Source organism: Pseudophryne corroboree, chromosome 4, assembly GCF_028390025.1.
Source record: "Pseudophryne corroboree isolate aPseCor3 chromosome 4, aPseCor3.hap2, whole genome shotgun sequence".
NCBI lineage: Eukaryota > Metazoa > Chordata > Amphibia > Anura > Myobatrachidae > Pseudophryne > Pseudophryne corroboree.
Window position 1 is genome coordinate 370,287,723 of NC_086447.1, and position 18,911 is coordinate 370,306,633.

Consider the following 18,911-nt stretch of genomic DNA (forward strand, 5'->3'; position numbering starts at 1 on the left):
CCTCAGCTAGTTATCTACTTTAGTATATTCCATTTTTTTGTTGACCGCTATCCAGTGTGAACCAGTTTAAAGTATTCAGTGGTTATCAGTGTTCATCTAATATTGATGACACAATCCGTTGTCTTCAGATTCAGGTGCATGCCTTGTCGTCATTTTGAAACAAAAAAATTAACCTCTATGTAACGTATACTAACAACATAAACAGACTCTCCAACATGACCCGCCCCACTAGGTACAAAATGCTCTGTTCCTGGACTTCCCTCTTAATTTATGATTTCCATCACCTGTGTTGAACTAGTTACATGATAAGAAAGCTGTTTCCTCACAGGTGATGGCAATCATAAATTAAGAGGGAAGTCCAGAAACAGAGCATTTTGTACCTAGTGGGGCGGGTCATGTTGGAGGGTATGCATAAATGAACGGGTGTCAAAGGGATCGTGTGTGCTTGGTAGCAGTTGGCAGCGGCGGCAGCAAACACACATGGCTCTCCATCTAATAATCAGCATCAGTAATGACAGACAGACATTGTGTGGGAGGAGCAAACGAAGGTCCAGAGCAGCGGATATCCGGAGCAGTATCAGGTGTCACGTGATCAGTGGGCGTGGTTAGCGTTTGCAACTCTCCTCTGCTGCGCATGCGCAAAGTGCAGCTGGACCATCAGCTGCTATTACGCATGCGCAGCACTCTAGAGACGGGCACCGAGTGACAGAAACAGACAGAGGAACCGGCCGGGAAGACGCACCGAGGGGATAGACATAGGCCTCTGTGCGGGCAGCCGGAGTCCCGAGTATCCAGGGAGTGAAAGATATCTGTTGTTGCCGAAGTGACTGTCGGGACCTCGTGTGGGGCAGGATCTGACAGGCCACACACACACACCAAACTGTTTATTAGTATCTCTCCCCCACCATCCCTTACCCAGCCTGCCCACCTCACCCACCCGGCCTGCCCACCTCACCCACCCGGCCTGCCCCCCTTACCCAGCCCGCTGCACCCATCACCTCTCCGCTACACCCCTGCCACCACACAGCCTTTGCCTTGTCCCTCTGTGTCCTTATGGCCTCCCCTGCATGACAGGCACCGGGGCTGGGCCCCTTCCCACACCTGGATAACACCCCACTGTGGCCCTCTCGCCCGGCTGGATTATCATGGGGGAAACCAAGGTTATCTACCACCTGGATGAGCAGGAGACGCCGTATTTGGTCAAGCTGCCGGTGCCCTCTGATCGGGTGACGCTGGGAGACTTTAAGGGGGTGCTCAACAAACCCAACTACAAGTTCTTCTTCAAGTCTATGGACGATGACTTTGGGTGAGTAGCATACAAGGACCTGGCCAGAAGATCTGTGGGGCATTATGTGTGAAGACTTGCATCATGCCAGCATATTAGTCCAAGCACAACACAATTGCTTATATGTATGGTTGGGCAGCCCTTTGGTGAGATCATAGATTTAATGCTTGTACTATTGGGGTGTTTGATCCCGGGACATCTATACCAGGTACTTGCTGTTAGAAACCAGGATTTAATCTGTTTAATGGTTTTAAATGTTTGACTTTTTTTTTCTTCTCTTAAATTCTAACCAATATTTATCAAAATGAGTTTGTATGTACTATTATTGCCACTTATATTTTGGTTCAGGGCGGGATGTGTCCCATGTTCAAGGAGCCCTCACAAATCAGTAATCTGGCACTGTAGGTTACTATAGTCTATTTGGTTGGGAACATGACCTCTTGGAAAGGAGCTATGGTACCTTGAATATAGGATCTGTTTAGGGGATTTCTGTTGGGTCTTAATCTAAAGTTTTATAAATTGTTCTGGAGTTTAGAAAGATGAAATGTTTATAATATGTAGTCACTGATTTTCCTTCTCTTGTATTTACATAAACATCATTTTTGGAGACCTTCCTAGAGCTTATAATTTCAAATGTGGACATGGTTATTGTTGTATGTTCCTTCTTTTTTTTTTTTTCTTTTTTTAATTTTTTTAAGACCTTAGCTTGTTACGAAATAACCAAGAAAAGGTATTCCAGACACCCTCTTGTTGAGTGATATGAGTTCATTGTGGGATTACAGTATGATAACATTACAGTGATTCTACAACATGAATTTGTGTTGCTAATCTCAAAAATAAGTGCTGGATATGAATGAATTCTTATATGCACCTTAGGGATGTCACAAATGTGCTCAAGGCTTTATATAAGCTCTGCAGCAATTTCTAGATGTAAATAACCACAACAGCACAGCTCTAGGTCTGTTCTCATCATTGCTCTGCCCAGGCTCTTTGTCTGAGAGAGAGAGAGCACAGCTGCGGAAGTTAGCGTTGCTGTCTCAGTCACCCAGGAAGAGTTTGGAAAAAAGTAACTGTCTTCCTGCCAAATGTAAACCAGTGGCATAGGTTGATGATCATTGGCTGCTATTGCAAACTATGCTATTTATATAAGCACTTTGCAGGAGGGGGAATGCTGCTTCATTACATTTTTCTATTTCAGGAAATTCATCTAGTTGTTTTGCCTTCCTATTATTGAAATAAAATCTGAAGGTTCAACTTTCTAGTGATTACAAGAGCAATGTAATTGCACATCTCTGCTTACCTACATTGGAGTACAGAAAGAGGACGTTTGTGGGAACCGCACCAGTCAAAATTTTTTGAATGAATACATATGGATAATGTCCCCTGAAAATTTATATTTCAGAAATAGCTTCTGATTAGGGTAACTAACCATACACATAGAAGATTTTTAAATCTTTTAAAGTGTAAGTATGAGTCACCATTCAGTGGTGCTCCCTTGAGTAAAAAAGTATCAGAACGAATACAAAAAAACAAAAAGAAAATGGACAAAAGTAGACTCTTATTTGGGAGCACTCTGATTCAGATGGACTGATTTGTTTCAATACCTGGCTTATTCTGATAAAATCATGTCTTTATTAAATTCAAGTTAAAATATAGTTATAGGCGTTCAATTAATATCGTTGTGAATCAAAACTTAAGCAAAATTATTGTAGAAATTAGAATATATAGTAATGTAAATGGTACAATATAAAATAAGCCGGAAATATATTTTCTATGGCCACTAAGATGTCATTTTGTAATCATGGCGTTATCCATTGTGAGAAGTATGACCATCATTCATTCTGCAGAAATCCCATAGGGAAGTTTTATGGCAGAGAATTAAATAAGTCCTACAGATCCGAATGCCAATTGATATTCTTTATCAGTTACACATAGATGGGCAGCAATATTTACATTTGAGTGCGACTAGCCCAAAATGACATGCCTGATTTATGGTTTATTGCAGTGGGTCCCAAACGCGGTCCTCAAGGCACCCCAACAGTCCATGTTTTAAGGATATCCATGCTTAGGCACTGGTGACTTAATTAGTGCCTTCAGTTTGATTATACTATCTGTGCCCAAGTAGGGATATCCCTTACACCTGGACAGTTGGGGTGCCTTGTGGACCGTGTTTTGGGACCACTTGTTAATTAAATTTCTTTAGTTTTTTGCCTGAAGAAAGGAAAATAATTGGTGCTAGTTTGGAGAATTTTTTTTTTTTTTTTTTTACAATCTCCCAGAGATGCAGTGTAAAGGCCCATACACACTGGGCGATTTTGAGCTGAAAGCAGCTCAGTTTTGGTGTGTTGAGCTGGTTTCAGCTCAAAGCCGCACAGTGTGTATGCCCCGGTGATGAGCGCTGATGCGCGCCCCCACTTCATTGCCGGCATCTGCTGTTCATCTGCTAGTATTACCAGTAGATGAATGGCGGAGTGAGCAGCTTTCCATAGCGTCCTGCTATGGAAAGCCATTCACCCCTGCTGACATTGATGGGCACTGGGAAAAAGCGCTCAGTGTGTATGCACCATTAGTCTGTTACTTTGTACCCTACCTTAGATCAAGATGGCTCTGAATGTATTACTGTTAATCCAACTACTGCTTTATTGGCAGGTAATGGATTAAGGGCCTAATTCAGCATGGATCGATATTGCGAGAAATTGCAAGTCGAGCAATTATCGAACGACTGCGCATGTGTATGTTCGCATTGCGCATGCAAGAGGATACAGCAACAGAATATGCGTACAGATTGTAATTGGAACGTTGCCGCTGTTTTACGGACAGGAAGCCAGCATTTCTGGGCGGAAGCCTGACGTTTTCTGGGTGTGTTTAAAAACAAACAAACCGCAGGTGTGCCCAGGACTCTGACGTCGGCGCAGTCGTCTCAGTCGCAGATTAGTGGCAGCCTCAGAGTTACTCACATTTGCTCAGCGGCAAAGTTTCTTCAGTGTTCTGGGAATTGCGCATGCGAGTGGATAGCGAACGGCTATAGCATTTGTAATTTTTGACAGGGGCGTTTTTCCTTCCCGTCGGGGCGGCACCTTTCTATTCGCAGACAACTGCAATTTCTCACAATAGCAATCCATGCTGAATTAGGCCCTAAATTTCCAAGCAGTATATCATCTCTGGTTTGGGTTTAGAGTATCCTTCAGTCTATAATTCCCATTCGATATGAGTGCTTGGAACATGTCCAGAGCTGCAGGCAGAGCCGGCCTAGGCATAGGCAAACAAGGCAAATGCCTAGGGCATTTGATATACCTAGGGGCACAGCAGCTTCTGCTGATTAAAATGATATGCGGCATGCCTATATTCTGTGTGTGACTGCGGCTGTATCTGCATACGAAATGCTACGTTACAGTGTATTTAAATCACTGTAATGTAGCATTTTGTATGCAGATACAGTCACACACAATATAGGCATGCCGCATATCATTTTAATCAGCAGAAGCTGCTTGTGCATCCTAGCCACATAGTAATGCAAGTAAGTTGCATTTTCAAAAAAGGCACGCAACGTTAGCAGAGCTGCCAGCTGACTCACGCCAGGCATCTTCTGCTGCATGGAGTATTGAGGCAAGATGTATGAGGACACATCTGTATCCAAGAAGAGGCAGAGGTCACAGTGTTAGTGGCCATGTGAGTGCTGTTTGTGGATGGGTTGGTTGTGCAGTAGTGTTCGGCATACCTATATGTGTAAGGGGCATTATGTGTCATTTGTATAAATGCATTAATAATGTGCGTGAAATGTGTAAGGGGCACTGTGTGTCATTATGTGTACAAGTGCACTAATAATGTGCGGCATATGTGAAAGGGACATTATGTGTATAAGGGCATTAATAAAGGTTGGCATAATATGTAAGGTGCATTATGTTTATAAGGACATTAATAATTTTGTTTTAAATGTGTAAGGGGCATTACTGTGTAGTATTATGTGTATAAATGCATTACTAATGTATGACATTATGTGTATAAAGTGCTCTACTGTGTGGTGTAACGTATAGAAAGGGCACTATTGTGTGGTCTAATGTGAATAAAGAGAAATATGGTGTGGTGTAATGTGAATAAGGGGCAATTCAGTGTGATGTAATGTTAATAAGGAGTACTACTGTAAGGAGTAACGTAAAGTGGTACTACTGTGTTATTTACATTATGTAACATGAATTAGGGACACTCGTGATAAAATGTGAATAAAGTGGACTACTGTGTGGCATCATTTCAATTGGGGGTACCATTGTGTGGCCATGCCCCTTCCCAGCAAGAACATGCCCCTTTTTGGGCTGTGCGCCGAATGTGCGCACTGTTCCTATTTAGAATATAGGCGGTAGAAACACCAAAATGACTGCTAGGGGTCAGTGGTGATGGTGCTGGGAAAGGGGTGCAGGGTCAGAGGCAGAAATAGCGGTGGTGCTAGGGGGTACCAGCCAAAATCTTGCCTAGGGCATCATATTGGTTAGGGCCGGCACTGGCTGCAGGTAACACTTTACAGTTTTTGTGAATTACGCCTACATGATGCTTTCACTATACAAGTGACCGTACACAAGATATATACTTTATGTATATCTATATTAGGATTGCTTTCAGTAGTGAGTATAACAAAAAGTCTTACAAAAAACACCAAAAACATACCAACAGAAAAAGGACATGCAAGGTTAATGGAAAAGGTGTATGAGGTAGGAGGCAGATTATTATGTAATAAGTACTAACAACAATAGGAAGGGGATGATTATAAAAAGCATATTAGCAATAAAAAGTAATTTGTTACAAATTGTATTTCTCTATCGTCCTAAGTGGATGCTGGGGTTCCTGAAAGGACCATGGGGAATAGCGGCTCCGCAGGAGACAGGGCACAAAAAAGTAAAGCTTTACTAGGTCAGGTGGTGTGCACTGGCTCCTCCCCCTATGACCCTCCTCCAGACTCCAGTTAGATTTTGTGCCCGAACGAGAAGGGTGCAATCTAGGTGGCTCTCCTAAAGAGCTGCTTAGAGAAAGTTTAGTTTAGGTTTTTTTCTTTACAGTGAGTCCTGCTGGCAACAGGATCACTGCAACGTGGGACTTAGGGGGAAAGTAGTAAACTCACCTGCATGCAGAGTGGATTTGCTGCTTGGCTACTGGACACCATTAGCTCCAGAGGGATCGAACACAGGCCCAGCCGTGGAGTCCGGTCCCGGAGCCGCGCCGCCGACCCCCTTGCAGATGCTGAAGCGTGAAGAGGTCCGGAAACCGGCGGCTGAAGACTCCTCAGTCTTCATAAGGTAGCGCACAGCACTGCAGCTGTGCGCCATTTTCCTCTCAGCACACTTCACTGGGCAGTCACTGAGGGTGCAGAGCGCTGGGGGGGGGCGCTCTGAGAGGCAAATATAAACCTTATACAAGGCTAAAAATACCTCACATATAGCCCATAGGGGCTATATGGAGATATTTAACCCCTGCCTGACTGGAAAAATAGCGGGAGAAGAACCCGCCGAAAAAGGGGCGGGGCCTATCTCCTCAGCACACGGCGCCATTTTCTGTCACAGCTCCGCTGGTCAGAACGGCTCCCAGGTCTCTCCCCTGCACTGCACTACAGAAACAGGGTAAAACAGAGAGGGGGGGCACATTAATGGCTATATATATATATATTAAAGCAGCTATAAGGGAGCACTTAATATAAGGATATCCCTTGTATATATAGCGCTTTGTGGTGTGTGCTGGCAGACTCTCCCTCTGTCTCCCCAAAAGGGCTAGTGGGTCCTGTCTTCATTAGAGCATTCCCTGTGAGTTTGCGGTGTGTGTCGGTACGTGGTGTCGACATGTATGAGGACGATATTGGTGTGGAGGCGGAGCAATTGCCAAATATGCAGATGTCACCCCCCAGGGGGTCGACACCAGAATGGATGCCTTTATTTGTGGAATTACGTGATGGTTTATCTTCCCTTAAACAGTCAGTTGAGGACATGAGGCGGCCGGACAATCAATTAATGCCTGTCCAGGCGCCTCAAACACCGTCAGGGGCTGTAAAACGCCCTTTGCCTCAGTCGGTCGACACAGACCCAGACACGGGCACTGATTCCAGTGACGACGGTAGAAATTCAAACGTATTTTCCAGTAGGGCCACACGTTATATGATTTTGGCAATGAAGGAGACGTTACATTTAGCTGATACTACAGATACCGTAAAACAGGGTATTATGTATGGTGTGAAAAAACTACAAACAGTTTTTCCTGAATCAGAAGAATTAAATGACGTGTGTGATGAAGCGTGGGTTGCTCCTGATAAAAAGTTGATAATTTCAAAAAAGTTATTGGCATTATACCCTTTCCCGCCAGAGGTTAGGGCGCGCTGGGAAACACCCCCTAAGGTGGACAAGGCGCTCACACGCTTATCCAAACAAGTGGCGTTACCCTCTCCTGAGACGGCCGCACTTAAGGATCCATCAGATAGAAAGATGGAAGTTATTCAAAAGAATATATACACACATGCAGGTGTTATACTACGACCAGCTATAGCAACTGCCTGGATGTGCAGTGCTGGAGTAGTTTGGTCAGAATCCCTGATTGAAAATATTGATACCCTAGATAGGGACAATGTTTTACTGTCGTTAGAACAAATAAAGGATGCATTTATCTATATGCGTGATGCACAGAGGGATATTTGCACACTGGCATCTCGGGTGAGTGCTATGTCCATTTCAGCCAGAAGAGCCTTATGGACACGACAGTGGACAGGCGATGCGGATTCAAAACGTCACATGGAGGTTTTGCCGTATAAAGGGGAGGAGTTATTTGGAGTTGGTCTATCAGACTTGGTGGCCACGGCTACTGCCGGGAGACACCAACAGGCAGCTCCTTCCCAGGAACAGAAGCCCTCCCCGGCTCCTGCAAAAACCTCAGCATGACGCTGGGGCCTCTCAAGCGGACTCGGGGACAGTGGGGGGCCGTCTCAAAAATTACAGCGCGCAGTGGGCTCACTCGCAGGTAGACCCCTGGATCCTGCAGATAATATCTCAGGGGTACAGGTTGGAATTAGAGACGGATCCTCCTCATCGTTTCCTGAAGTCTGCCTTACCAACCGTCTCTTCCGAAAGGGAGAGGGTGTTGGAAGCCATTCACAAGCTGTACGCTCAGCAGGTGATAGTCAAAGTACCCCTATTACAACAAGGAAAGGGGTATTATTCCACTCTATTTGTGGTACCGAAGCCGGATGGCTCGGTAAGGCCTATTCTAAATCTGAAGTCCTTGAACCTCTACATAAAAAAGTTCAAGTTCAAGATGGAGTCACTCAGAGCAGTGATAGCGAACCTGGAAGAAGGGGACTTTATGGTATCCTTGGACATCAAGGATGCGTATCTACACGTTCCGATTTACCCCGCACACCAGGGGTACCTCAGGTTCATTGTTCAAAACTGTCACTATCAGTTTCAGACGCTGCCGTTCGGATTGTCCACGGCGCCTCGGGTCTTTACCAAGGTAATGGCCGAGATGATGATTCTTCTTCGAAGAAAAGGCGTATTAGTTATCCCATACTTGGACGATCTCCTAATAAGGGCAAGGTCCAGAGAACAGCTGGAGACAGCTTTAGCACTATCTCAAGAGGTGCTAAGACAACACGGGTGGATTCTGAATATTCCAAAATCCCATTTAATCCCGACAACTCGTCTGCTGTTCCTAGGAATGATTCTGGACACGGTTCAGAAAAAGGTTTTCCTTCCAGAGGAAAAAGCCAAGGAGTTATCCGATCTGGTCAGGAACCTCCTAAAACCAGGAAAAGTGTCAGTACATCAATGCACAAGAGTCCTGGGAAAAATGGTGGCTTCTTACGAAGCAATTCCATTCGGCAGATTCCATGCAAGAATATTCCAAAGGGATCTGTTGGACAAATGGTCAGGGTCGCATCTGCAGATGCACCTGCGAATAACCCTGTCACCAAAGACAAGGGTGTCACTTCTGTGGTGGTTGCAGAAGGCTCACCTATTAGAAGGCCGCAGATTCGGCATTCAGGATTGGATCCTGGTGACCACGGACGCCAGCCTGAGAGGCTGGGGAGCAGTCACACAAGGAAGAAACTTCCAGGGAGTATGGACGAGTCTGGAAAAGTCTCTTCACATAAACATTCTGGAACTAAGAGCAATCTACAATGCTCTAAGCCAGGCGGAACTTCTCCTGCAAGGAAAGCCGGTGTTGATTCAGTCGGACAACATCACGGCGGTCGCCCATGTAAACAGGCAGGGCGGCACAAGAAGCAGGAGTGCAATGGCAGAAGCTGCCAAGATTCTTCGCTGGGCGGAGAATCACGTGATAGCACTGTCAGCAGTGTTCATCCCGGGCGTGGACAACTGGGAAGCAGACTTCCTCAGCAGACACGATCTTCATCCGGGGGAGAGGGGTCTACATCCAGAAGTCTTCAACATGTTAATAGACCGTTGGGAAAGACCAATTGTAGACATGATGGCGTCTCGCCTCAACAAGAAACTGGACAAATATTGCGCCAGGTCAAGAGATCCACAGGCAATAGCTGTGGACGCACTGGTAACTCCTTGGGTGTACCAGTCAGTGTATGTGTTTCCTCCTCTGCCGCTCATACCAAAGGTATTGAAGATCATACGGCAAAGAAGAGTAAGAACAATACTAGTGGTTCCGGATTGGCCGAGAAGGACTTGGTATCCGGAACTTCAAGAGATGCTCACGGACGAACCGTGGCCTCTACCTCTGAGAAGGGACCTGCTACAGCAGGGTCCCTGTCTTTTCAAGACTTACCGCGGCTGCGTTTGACGGCATGGCGGTTGAACGCCAGATCCTAAAAGGGAAAGGCATTCCAGAAGAAGTCATTCCTACCTTGATTAAGGCACGGAAGGAAGTCACCGTGAAACATTATCACCGCATTTGGCGAAAATATGTAGCGTGGTGCGAGGATCGGAGGGTTCCGACGGAGGAATTCCAACTGGGTCGTTTCCTACATTTCCTGCAATCAGGATTATCTATGGGTCTCAAATTGGGATCCATTAAGGTTCAAATTTCGGCCCTGTCAATATTCTTCCAAAAAGAATTGGCCTCTGTCCCTGAGGTCCAGACTTTTGTCAAGGGAGTACTGCATATACAGCCTCCTGTGGTGCCTCCGGTGGCACCGTGGGATCTAAATGTAGTTTTAGATTTCCTCAAATCCCATTGGTTTGAACCATTGAAAAAGGTGGATTTGAAATATCTCACATTGAAAGTGACTATGTTACTAGCCCTGGCCTCTGCCAGGAGAGTATCTGAATTGGCGGCTTTATCTTATAAAAGTCCTTATCTAATCTTCCATTCGGATAGGGCAGAACTGCGGACTCGTCCGCATTTTCTCCCTAAAGTGGTATCAGCATTTCATCTGAACCAACCTATTGTGGTGCCTGCGGCCACTAGCGACTTGGAGGACTCCAAGTTGTTGGACGTTGTCAGAGCCTTAAAAATATACATTGCAAGGACGGCTGGAGTCAGAAAATCTGACTCGCTGTTTATATTGTATGCACCCAACAAGTTGGGCGCACCTGCTTCTAAGCAGTCGATTGCTCGTTGGATTTGTAACACAATTCAACTTGCACATTCTGTGGCAGGCCTGCCACAGCCTAAAACTGTAAAAGCCCACTCCACAAGGAAGGTGGGCTCATCTTGGGCGGCTGCCCGAGGGGTCTCGGCATTACAACTCTGCCGAGCAGCTACGTGGTCGGGGGAGAACACGTTTGTAAAATTTTACAAATTTGATACCCTGGCAAAGGAGGACCTGGAGTTCTCTCATTCGGTGCTGCAGAGTCATCCGCACTCTCCCGCCCGTTTGGGAGCTTTGGTATAATCCCCATGGTCCTTTCAGGAACCCCAGCATCCACTTAGGACGATAGAGAAAATAAGAATTTACTTACCGATAATTCTATTTCTCGGAGTCCGTAGTGGATGCTGGGCGCCCATCCCAAGTGCGGATTATCTGCAATACTTGTACATAGTTATTGTTAACTAATTCGGGTTATTGTTAAGGAGCCATCTTTAAGAGGCCCTTTCTGTTGTCATACTGTTAACTGGGTTTAGATCACAAGTTGTACGGTGTGATTGGTGTGGCTGGTATGAGTCTTACCCGGGATTCAAAATGCCTCCCTTATTGTGTATGCTCGTCCGGGCACAGTACCTAACTGGAGTCTGGAGGAGGGTCATAGGGGGAGGAGCCAGTGCACACCACCTGACCTAGTAAAGCTTTACTTTTTTGTGCCCTGTCTCCTGCGGAGCCGCTATTCCCCATGGTCCTTTCAGGAACCCCAGCATCCACTACGGACTCCGAGAAATAGAATTATCGGTAAGTAAATTCTTATTATTTCATGTTGTTAAACATATGTATTTGCATATACAGACGTAGACAACTTTGTTGGTACCATTACAGCTCAAGGAAACACTGCTTCATTCCTTCTGAAAAGTGATGAAATGAGAAGCTATTATGCCTTTGCTATATCATAAGATAAAGCAAAGAAGCGGTGAAAATAGATAATGTATTGCTTGTTCTCCAAATGTATTCTAAAACAGCCTGGACAGATTTGTTGGTACCTCTAAAGGCCAGTACACACCAGCCGATGCGGGAGAGATGTGTGCTGAGCGAACCGCTCAGCACACCTCTCTCCCCCCGCTCAGCACAGCGCGATGTGTGCTGAGCGTGTGGGGGGAGACGGGGGGGCTCATTTCACCCAGTGGGTGAAGTGAGCAACCCGCTAGATTGGCCTGCACAGCAGGCCAATCTAGCACCAGCGATAGCGATGCGCGTGGCTGCGCATCGCTATCGCTGTGAGGGGTACACACGGAGCGATCCTGCCTACAATCTAAGCAATCTAGTCAGATTGCTTAGATTTTAAGCAGTGATCGCTCCGTGAGTACCCCCATTTAGAAAAGGTAATAAATAATTGGATTATAGCGACATTCCAAACTAATTGTTTTCTTGAATTAGCATCACACATCTCTTCATTCTTCTAATCAGTCATTCAGCCATTTTAAATTGTGAAAACTAGTCCCTCTGCTGTTTATTACCATTGTGTGCGCCACACTGAACATGGATCAGTGAAAGCAAAGGGTAGCGTCTGATGAGATCAAAAAGAAATGTATACCCCTTTCAGACCGCCACTTATGAAAACGGGTTATTTGCACATGAGCGCGCATAACCCATGTTCAGCTGCGGTCTGAAAGGTGCCAGGGTTGAAATACCGGGTCGCGAGCAGGGTTGAACTCGTATTCAACCCGGCTCGCTGTGTGGTGTGAACGAGAGCCGGGACGACGAGACCCGTTTCTTGTTCACTGTGTGTGCGGGCAGCGCTAGGAGATCATGTGATCTCTAAGTGCCTCCACCGTTGCGTCACCGCTGACATCAACAGCGCCGCAATATGTTGGGTTGCTTACAGCGGCGGTGGGGCGCCTGAGGCGGGTCGCACACTTGGAGCTCACGTGTCAGACTCCTGGGTGCGACTCGCTTCAGGCGGTCTTAAAGGGGTATTATAGACCAGCATGTTAAAGGTAAAGGCTGTAAGACCATCTCAAAGTTTCTGTAACTATAGTTGCATATATTTTTAAGAAGTTTAGAGTCCATGAGACTGTAGTCACACTCCCTGGATGCAGCCACGAGTGGATAATCGAACCTAGATTAAACAGGATAGTGAGAATAGTAGAAAAAAGAGCCAAGTAAAACTTCCAAAGAGATAAAAGCTCAACTCCAAGGTCAAGGTTCAACAGTGATCACACCATCCAGTGCTTTTTGAGCCACAATGCTTCTGGGAGGATGTCCCTTGCATAGATGACTTAAATTGGAGCTGATGAAAAGTTACATCAGATCTATGTCAGATTCCGCCCATTAGGCCGGATTCAGTTGTTTTTGGGCGCCCGTGCATAGCTGACATGCTGCACCGGTTGTGTCTATGTTGCCTTCATGCAAAGGACGTGGACGTGACAAAACGAGTGGGCAGGAGAGAACTTCCGCCCTTACAGCTCCTAAATGTTTTCTTCGTTCTCCGTCCGTTTGGGGTATTTTTTTTTTCTATGTATCATTGGACCCTCGCGGGCTCGCTTCGCTCGCCACGCATCAAGCACGGTGTCTCGCTTCGCTCGCCACACTTTTCTATTCCAAATAGATTGTGACATGGACCCAGGGGGTTATGGGAAAGGTCCTCTGCACGAAGAGAATCTAGACGCTACCATGCTGCACCCAAATAGACACGATTTAGCAATGTTCAACAGCTAAACCCATCGAAAAGTGTCTAGTTAGTGCAGAGTTTTTCAGGAGGCTGCGAAAAGAAATGTCACCCCTGTGGCTAACAGGCACCTGAAGCAGCAATTGAGTTGCTCCGTTTTACGCCCCCTAGTGGTAGCCGTGGGGTGAAAATAATTGAATTGCCCCATAGTGGTCTATAAAATGCTAGCTATAAGCTGATTGCTATAGACCGCAATCACCACTTGTCCTCTTTAGGAAAGTTTATATAAATCTCCCCATAGACTCTCACAAAAAACAAACAAACCATAGATACCCAATACTAGGGGGGATAGGAGGGTGTTTTCAATTAGTTACGGTAATTGACCGCAGGCTAATTGATCATCTTGGGGTATTCAGTTGTCCCCGAAGTCAGCCTGTAGCAGTGCACTTAATGGGGATTTTTCTTAGACATGTGCTGGTTCGGATATACTCTGTTCTTAACGCTAAAATTAGTGCGAGTTCGGATTTATCCGGATTTTTCTTCTTGGCTATCCAAAACACGTGACATCCGAGAGCCAGTAAGATGCTGTTTTGAGATCTGGATAAATCTGAACCCGCACATCTCTAATTTTTTTTTTCAAAACCTGAGCAGGTTTGAAGATAAAAACCTTGTTAAATACCTTGTTGTAACACACAGGTCGGGGAACTTATCCTGGATTCTGCGCGATAACACACGGAAACAGATAATTTACCAAGCAAAAAATAAATGGCTATAATTGAAAAGCCTGGAGCTAAAAATCATGAAAAAGTGTCCAAAGCAATTGAATTGCTCCATTGGGAGCCCATTATTTATCACAGCACCCAAAACAATTAAATTCCCTCTTTGCAATATAGGAACCACAATGTATTATTGTTTTTAGGAAAAACAAAAAGGGTAACCTTAATTAAGATCCTGGTTTTATGAATAAAACATTTCAGAACTTTTAATGTACTTTCTGTAGCGGGGTACACTGTGTTCCACAGGGAATACATCGGGGTGTAGAGATGGATCTTGATCCAGAGGCACCAACTTGCTAAAGCTTTAGACTGTCCCAGAATGCATTGCGGGGCCTCCTCTATAACCCCACCTCCAGACACTGTGAGCTCAGTTTTAGAGTTGGTGCCTGCATGAAGCAGATCACTTAATAGAGGTGCTGCGCTAGGCAGCCCTGAAAAAGCTTTTTAAAAGACTTCAAGGGCTGCAGCACTTCATATGTCAGTGTGACATACTGTGCTGCGGCTCCAACACCTCCCCAGCGGCGTTGCATACTCCCGCTTGCTCTGTTCCCGGGTACTTGCGGCTGAGACGCTTCGGCTCTAGGCACACGGTCGCAGACGCTCCCCTGGTTCGCTTGGCTGCTACAGAAGGGAGGAGGTAAGAGGGTCCCCCAGGCGGGACCCGCCATTAAATCGCGTTCCGATCGCAGTCTAAGGAGATGGACTGCGACACTCCCGTGGACATCTTCACCGAGCAGGGACCCCCACTATATCCACCAGGGCATAGGAGTACAGGTCGGATATACTAATATCCATTTTAATAAGACTCCATTGAACCAGGTGGTGAAGTCCAGCATAGGGGAGCTGGTGCTTGACCTGTAGCCTCTCCCACGGCCCAGGGCGCCATCTACTGCTGGTGTTCCCACCCTGGAGCTGCCTCACACACTCCCTCACTCCCTGACTGAGATGCTGGGTGCCATTTTCTAAAATAGATGCGACTGGTCTCCGGGACTGCAGGGCATATATTAATTCAATGCAATTTTATTGGCATGAAAATAATTATCTGCATTGTAAACATGACTGTGTGCCTGTATCTGCTATGTGATTTCACTGCGGTGTATTGTAGATATATCTAATACTGTATACTATACCCTAGGAGTCTAGGTGCGTCTGGGTCAGTATATAGTGCGTCACAGTATTTACCTATTACGTGTATTCTACTGTGTACTCAGTCACATGCTAACGGATTTATTCACCGGTATTGTACTCTGTCTGGCTTCATCGTACTAAACTGCTCTCTGTTGCATTTGTGTATAATGTTTAACATGTAGGGCAGTGAATCTGGGGACGTTCCTGCATCCTGCAGAGCATGCGCAACGGTTTTACCTGAGGGGGAAGTTTGTGTGATGGTCTGTGTACTACGTCTCGCATATCTCCCAGTCAGTCCGCAGCTCCTGTAATCAATCATGAGCCAACCTGAGATGCGTTCTCAAACCTACTGGATATTCTAGTTGAATGCTTTATGCCCCCTATGGGACCACCTGTAACATTACAGTCACTGATGTCCCCGTGGTTACTCTGCTTTCCACTGGAAAATTTTCTATCACGGGTTGTAGTGTATGACTCATTCCTTGGTCAGGCAAAACCTTATTCGAGGTCACTCTAATGTCTCTGGGTCATCTAAGCGGGCTGCCTCCTCCACCCTATCCAATAAGCTCTCTGATATTTTATCTGAAGAGAGGGGGATAATGCTGTCCTGTCAGTCCCTATATCAGGTGTTTCTGACAAGGATATTTCATTGCTAAATGAAACCACTGCCCTTGTGGTTACTGGGAGGCAAATCCTACAAATCACTGATAAGAATATTCCCCTACTGTGGTTAAGCAAACTGATATGTTCACATGTCAGAGGGAAAATAAAATGTTATCACAATCTGACCATTACGTGTACATCAGACAAGACCCCTGGTCTAATCCAGGGAAGACATTCCCCCTGTCTACAATGGGCATTAACGCGATATCCACCCCCTGCAAAGTTTTATATAACAAGTAGGTAATTCACTGTGCTAGTGAACTCATGTGTCACCCATCGGGTGTCGTCCACTCTGCCTCTCACCACTGTCCTCTCACTGTAGGAACCGACAGATAACCGTGTGGAGGGATGCCTGAATTCTGTTACTCCCTTACGGGTGTTGTACATAGACCACGATTGCGTCCTCTTGGGGCTGCAAAATAGATTGATGACTGGATCAGGCATTAGAGGAAGAGCTGCCCGAGGATATATCTGACAATGCCAGACATTCCCCATCTCAAAATACCACCGTCACCTTTTTCTATACCTGGAGGCGTCCCTTGTGTGCGGTGTGTTGGCTGCAAAGGTGTCAAATACGTCTGTCCTGGCTCGCCGTATTCTGTGTTTGAGGTCATGGAAGGTGGGCCTGACTCCAAAAGTCCTTGGAGGTATTCCTTTTTATTTAGTACATCTTATTTGGGGAAGACCTAATTAAAAATTGCATCTAAATCGGCGGCTACTATGACTGCCTTTCTCCCAAGTGCTACTCCTTCTGTACAGAAGGCAAAAGGTACCACTTTTCCCTACTTTCAGCCTTAGGGGAAAGAGAAGGTCAGGCATACCCAAGATGGTCTCGTGCTCTCAACAACCACTAAGCCCAAGGCCTAACAATCCTGGGCTGCTCGTCAGCCTGCTTCTCATGACAAGCCTGCTGCATGATGGGACAGGCCTCCCCCTGGGGGATCCCAGGGTTGGGGGGGCGACTTCTACGATTCATCCAGGTCTGGTTAATGACCACTTCAGACGCATGGATGCGAGAAGTTGTCTCTCACGGGTACACATTCTCTTTCAAGAGACGTCCCCCTCGACAGTTCTGCACAACGGTTATCCCTTCTGATCCGTTAAAGGCGCAAGCTTTACAGATGGTTGTGCATTCCCTGCTGGATACAGGAGTGGTAGTGCTCGACCCTGTTTTCTAGTCCTGAAACCTGATGGGTCTTTCCGGTCTATTCTCAACCTCAAATCGCTGAACAAGTTTGTGAGAGTGTCCAAGTTCCGTATGGAAACACTGCGCTCAATTGTACTGGCCATGGAACCCGGAGACTATATGCTATCCCTGGATATACAAGATGCTTACCTGCATGTGCCTATTGCCATATCGCATCAGCAATATCTGCGGTTTGCTATTGGCAACCTTCACTATCAATTCCAGGCTCTGCCGTTTGGACTGGCCACGGCCCCTCGGAGCTTCACCAAGGTTATGGTCGTGATGACGCTCATCTCTGTCGCCAGGGAGTCGGGATCCTGCAGTGACTTGACGATTTGCTGATTCTGGCAAACTCCCACAATGTCCTCCGCAGTCATCTACAACTGACGGTAAACTTCCTACAAGCCCACGGGGGGCTCATCAACTGGAAGGAGTTCTCGCTGGTCCCTGCTTGGAGCATAGTGCACCTGGGAGCACTACTGGACACACACAGCCAAAACTGTTTCTGTCTCCAGAGAATGTCCTGAAACTTCAGGACAGGATCAGATACTTCTTCTCTCGCCCAAGAGTGTTGATACACTTGGCGATACAAGTACTAGGCCTCATGGTGTTGGCTTTCACTATGGTAGAGTACGCTCAATTCCATTCCCGCCCTCTACAGATGTTAATCCTTTCCAAGTGGTCTGGCCTGCCTCGTCGGATCAGGCCTCAAGTGATCTCCTGGACTCCGGAGGTTCGACTGTCACTGAGCTGGTGGCTACAGGACCGGCAGTTGAGCAGGGGCTGTCCCTTCTGCATCCACAACTGCGTCCTACTGACTACGCGTGCCAGTCTGAGGGGTTGGGGCGCTGTGCTGGAGCAACACTCTCTCCAGGGTCGGTGGACCAAGGAGGAGTCTCTCCGCCCGATAAACATTCTGGAATTGCGGGCAGTGTTCAATGCTTTGACTCTTGCCCTGTCTCTGATACAGAACAGGCCTGTTCAAGTACAATCCAACAACGCCACCATGGTGGCATACATAAACCATCAAGGCGGCACTTGAAGTTGCATGGCAATGATGGAAGTGTCAATAATCCTTCTTTGGGTGAAACGCCATCTGCCAGCAATATCGGCAGTGTTCAACTGGGAAGCGGATTTCCTCAGTCGTCAGGACGTAGACGCCGGAGAGTGGAGTCTTCATCAGGAAGTCTTTCAACTCCAAGTGGACAAGTGGGGTCTACCAGATGTAGACCTGATGGCGTCACGACACAATCACAAAGTTCTGGTCTTAGGATCAAGAACAAGGGATCCTCAAGCAGCGTTCGTGAATGCACTGGCAATTCCATGGAACTTTCGGCTGCGCTATGTGTTCCCTGCAGTGTCCCTTCTGTTCAGGGTACTACGGAAGTTCAAGCAAGAAGGAGGAATACTACTTCTAGTCACTCCAGCGTGGCCCCGATGTCATTGGTTCTCAGAACTGCAGGATCTATCGATAGAGCGTCTTCTACTTCCTCAACGGCCAGACCTCCTCGTTGAGGGCTGTTGTGTCTACCTGGCCTGGCTTTGACGGCGTGGCTCTTGAAGCTTCACTCCTGAGGACCAAAGGATTCTCCGAGGCGGTTATCAAAACTATGCTAAAGGCCCGCAAGCCGGCTTTTGCACGGATTTCTTATAGGGTCTGGAATTCTTACTTCATG

The 18,911-nt window shown here is 46.5% G+C and overlaps 1 protein-coding gene across 3 annotated transcripts in view; it reads left to right on the forward strand.

The window, feature by feature from the left end:
* Positions 1–590: 590 nt before the first annotated feature.
* DVL3 (dishevelled segment polarity protein 3) overlaps positions 591–18,911 on the forward strand; it is a 241,293-nt gene continuing 222,972 nt past the window's right edge. For all 3 annotated transcript variants that reach the window (XM_063916586.1, XM_063916583.1, XM_063916584.1), the window contains exon 1: positions 591–1,306. In XM_063916586.1, the coding sequence (XP_063772656.1) occupies positions 1,146–1,306 (161 nt within the window). In that variant the 5' untranslated portion in view covers positions 591–1,145. The remainder of the gene's footprint in view (positions 1,307–18,911) is intronic.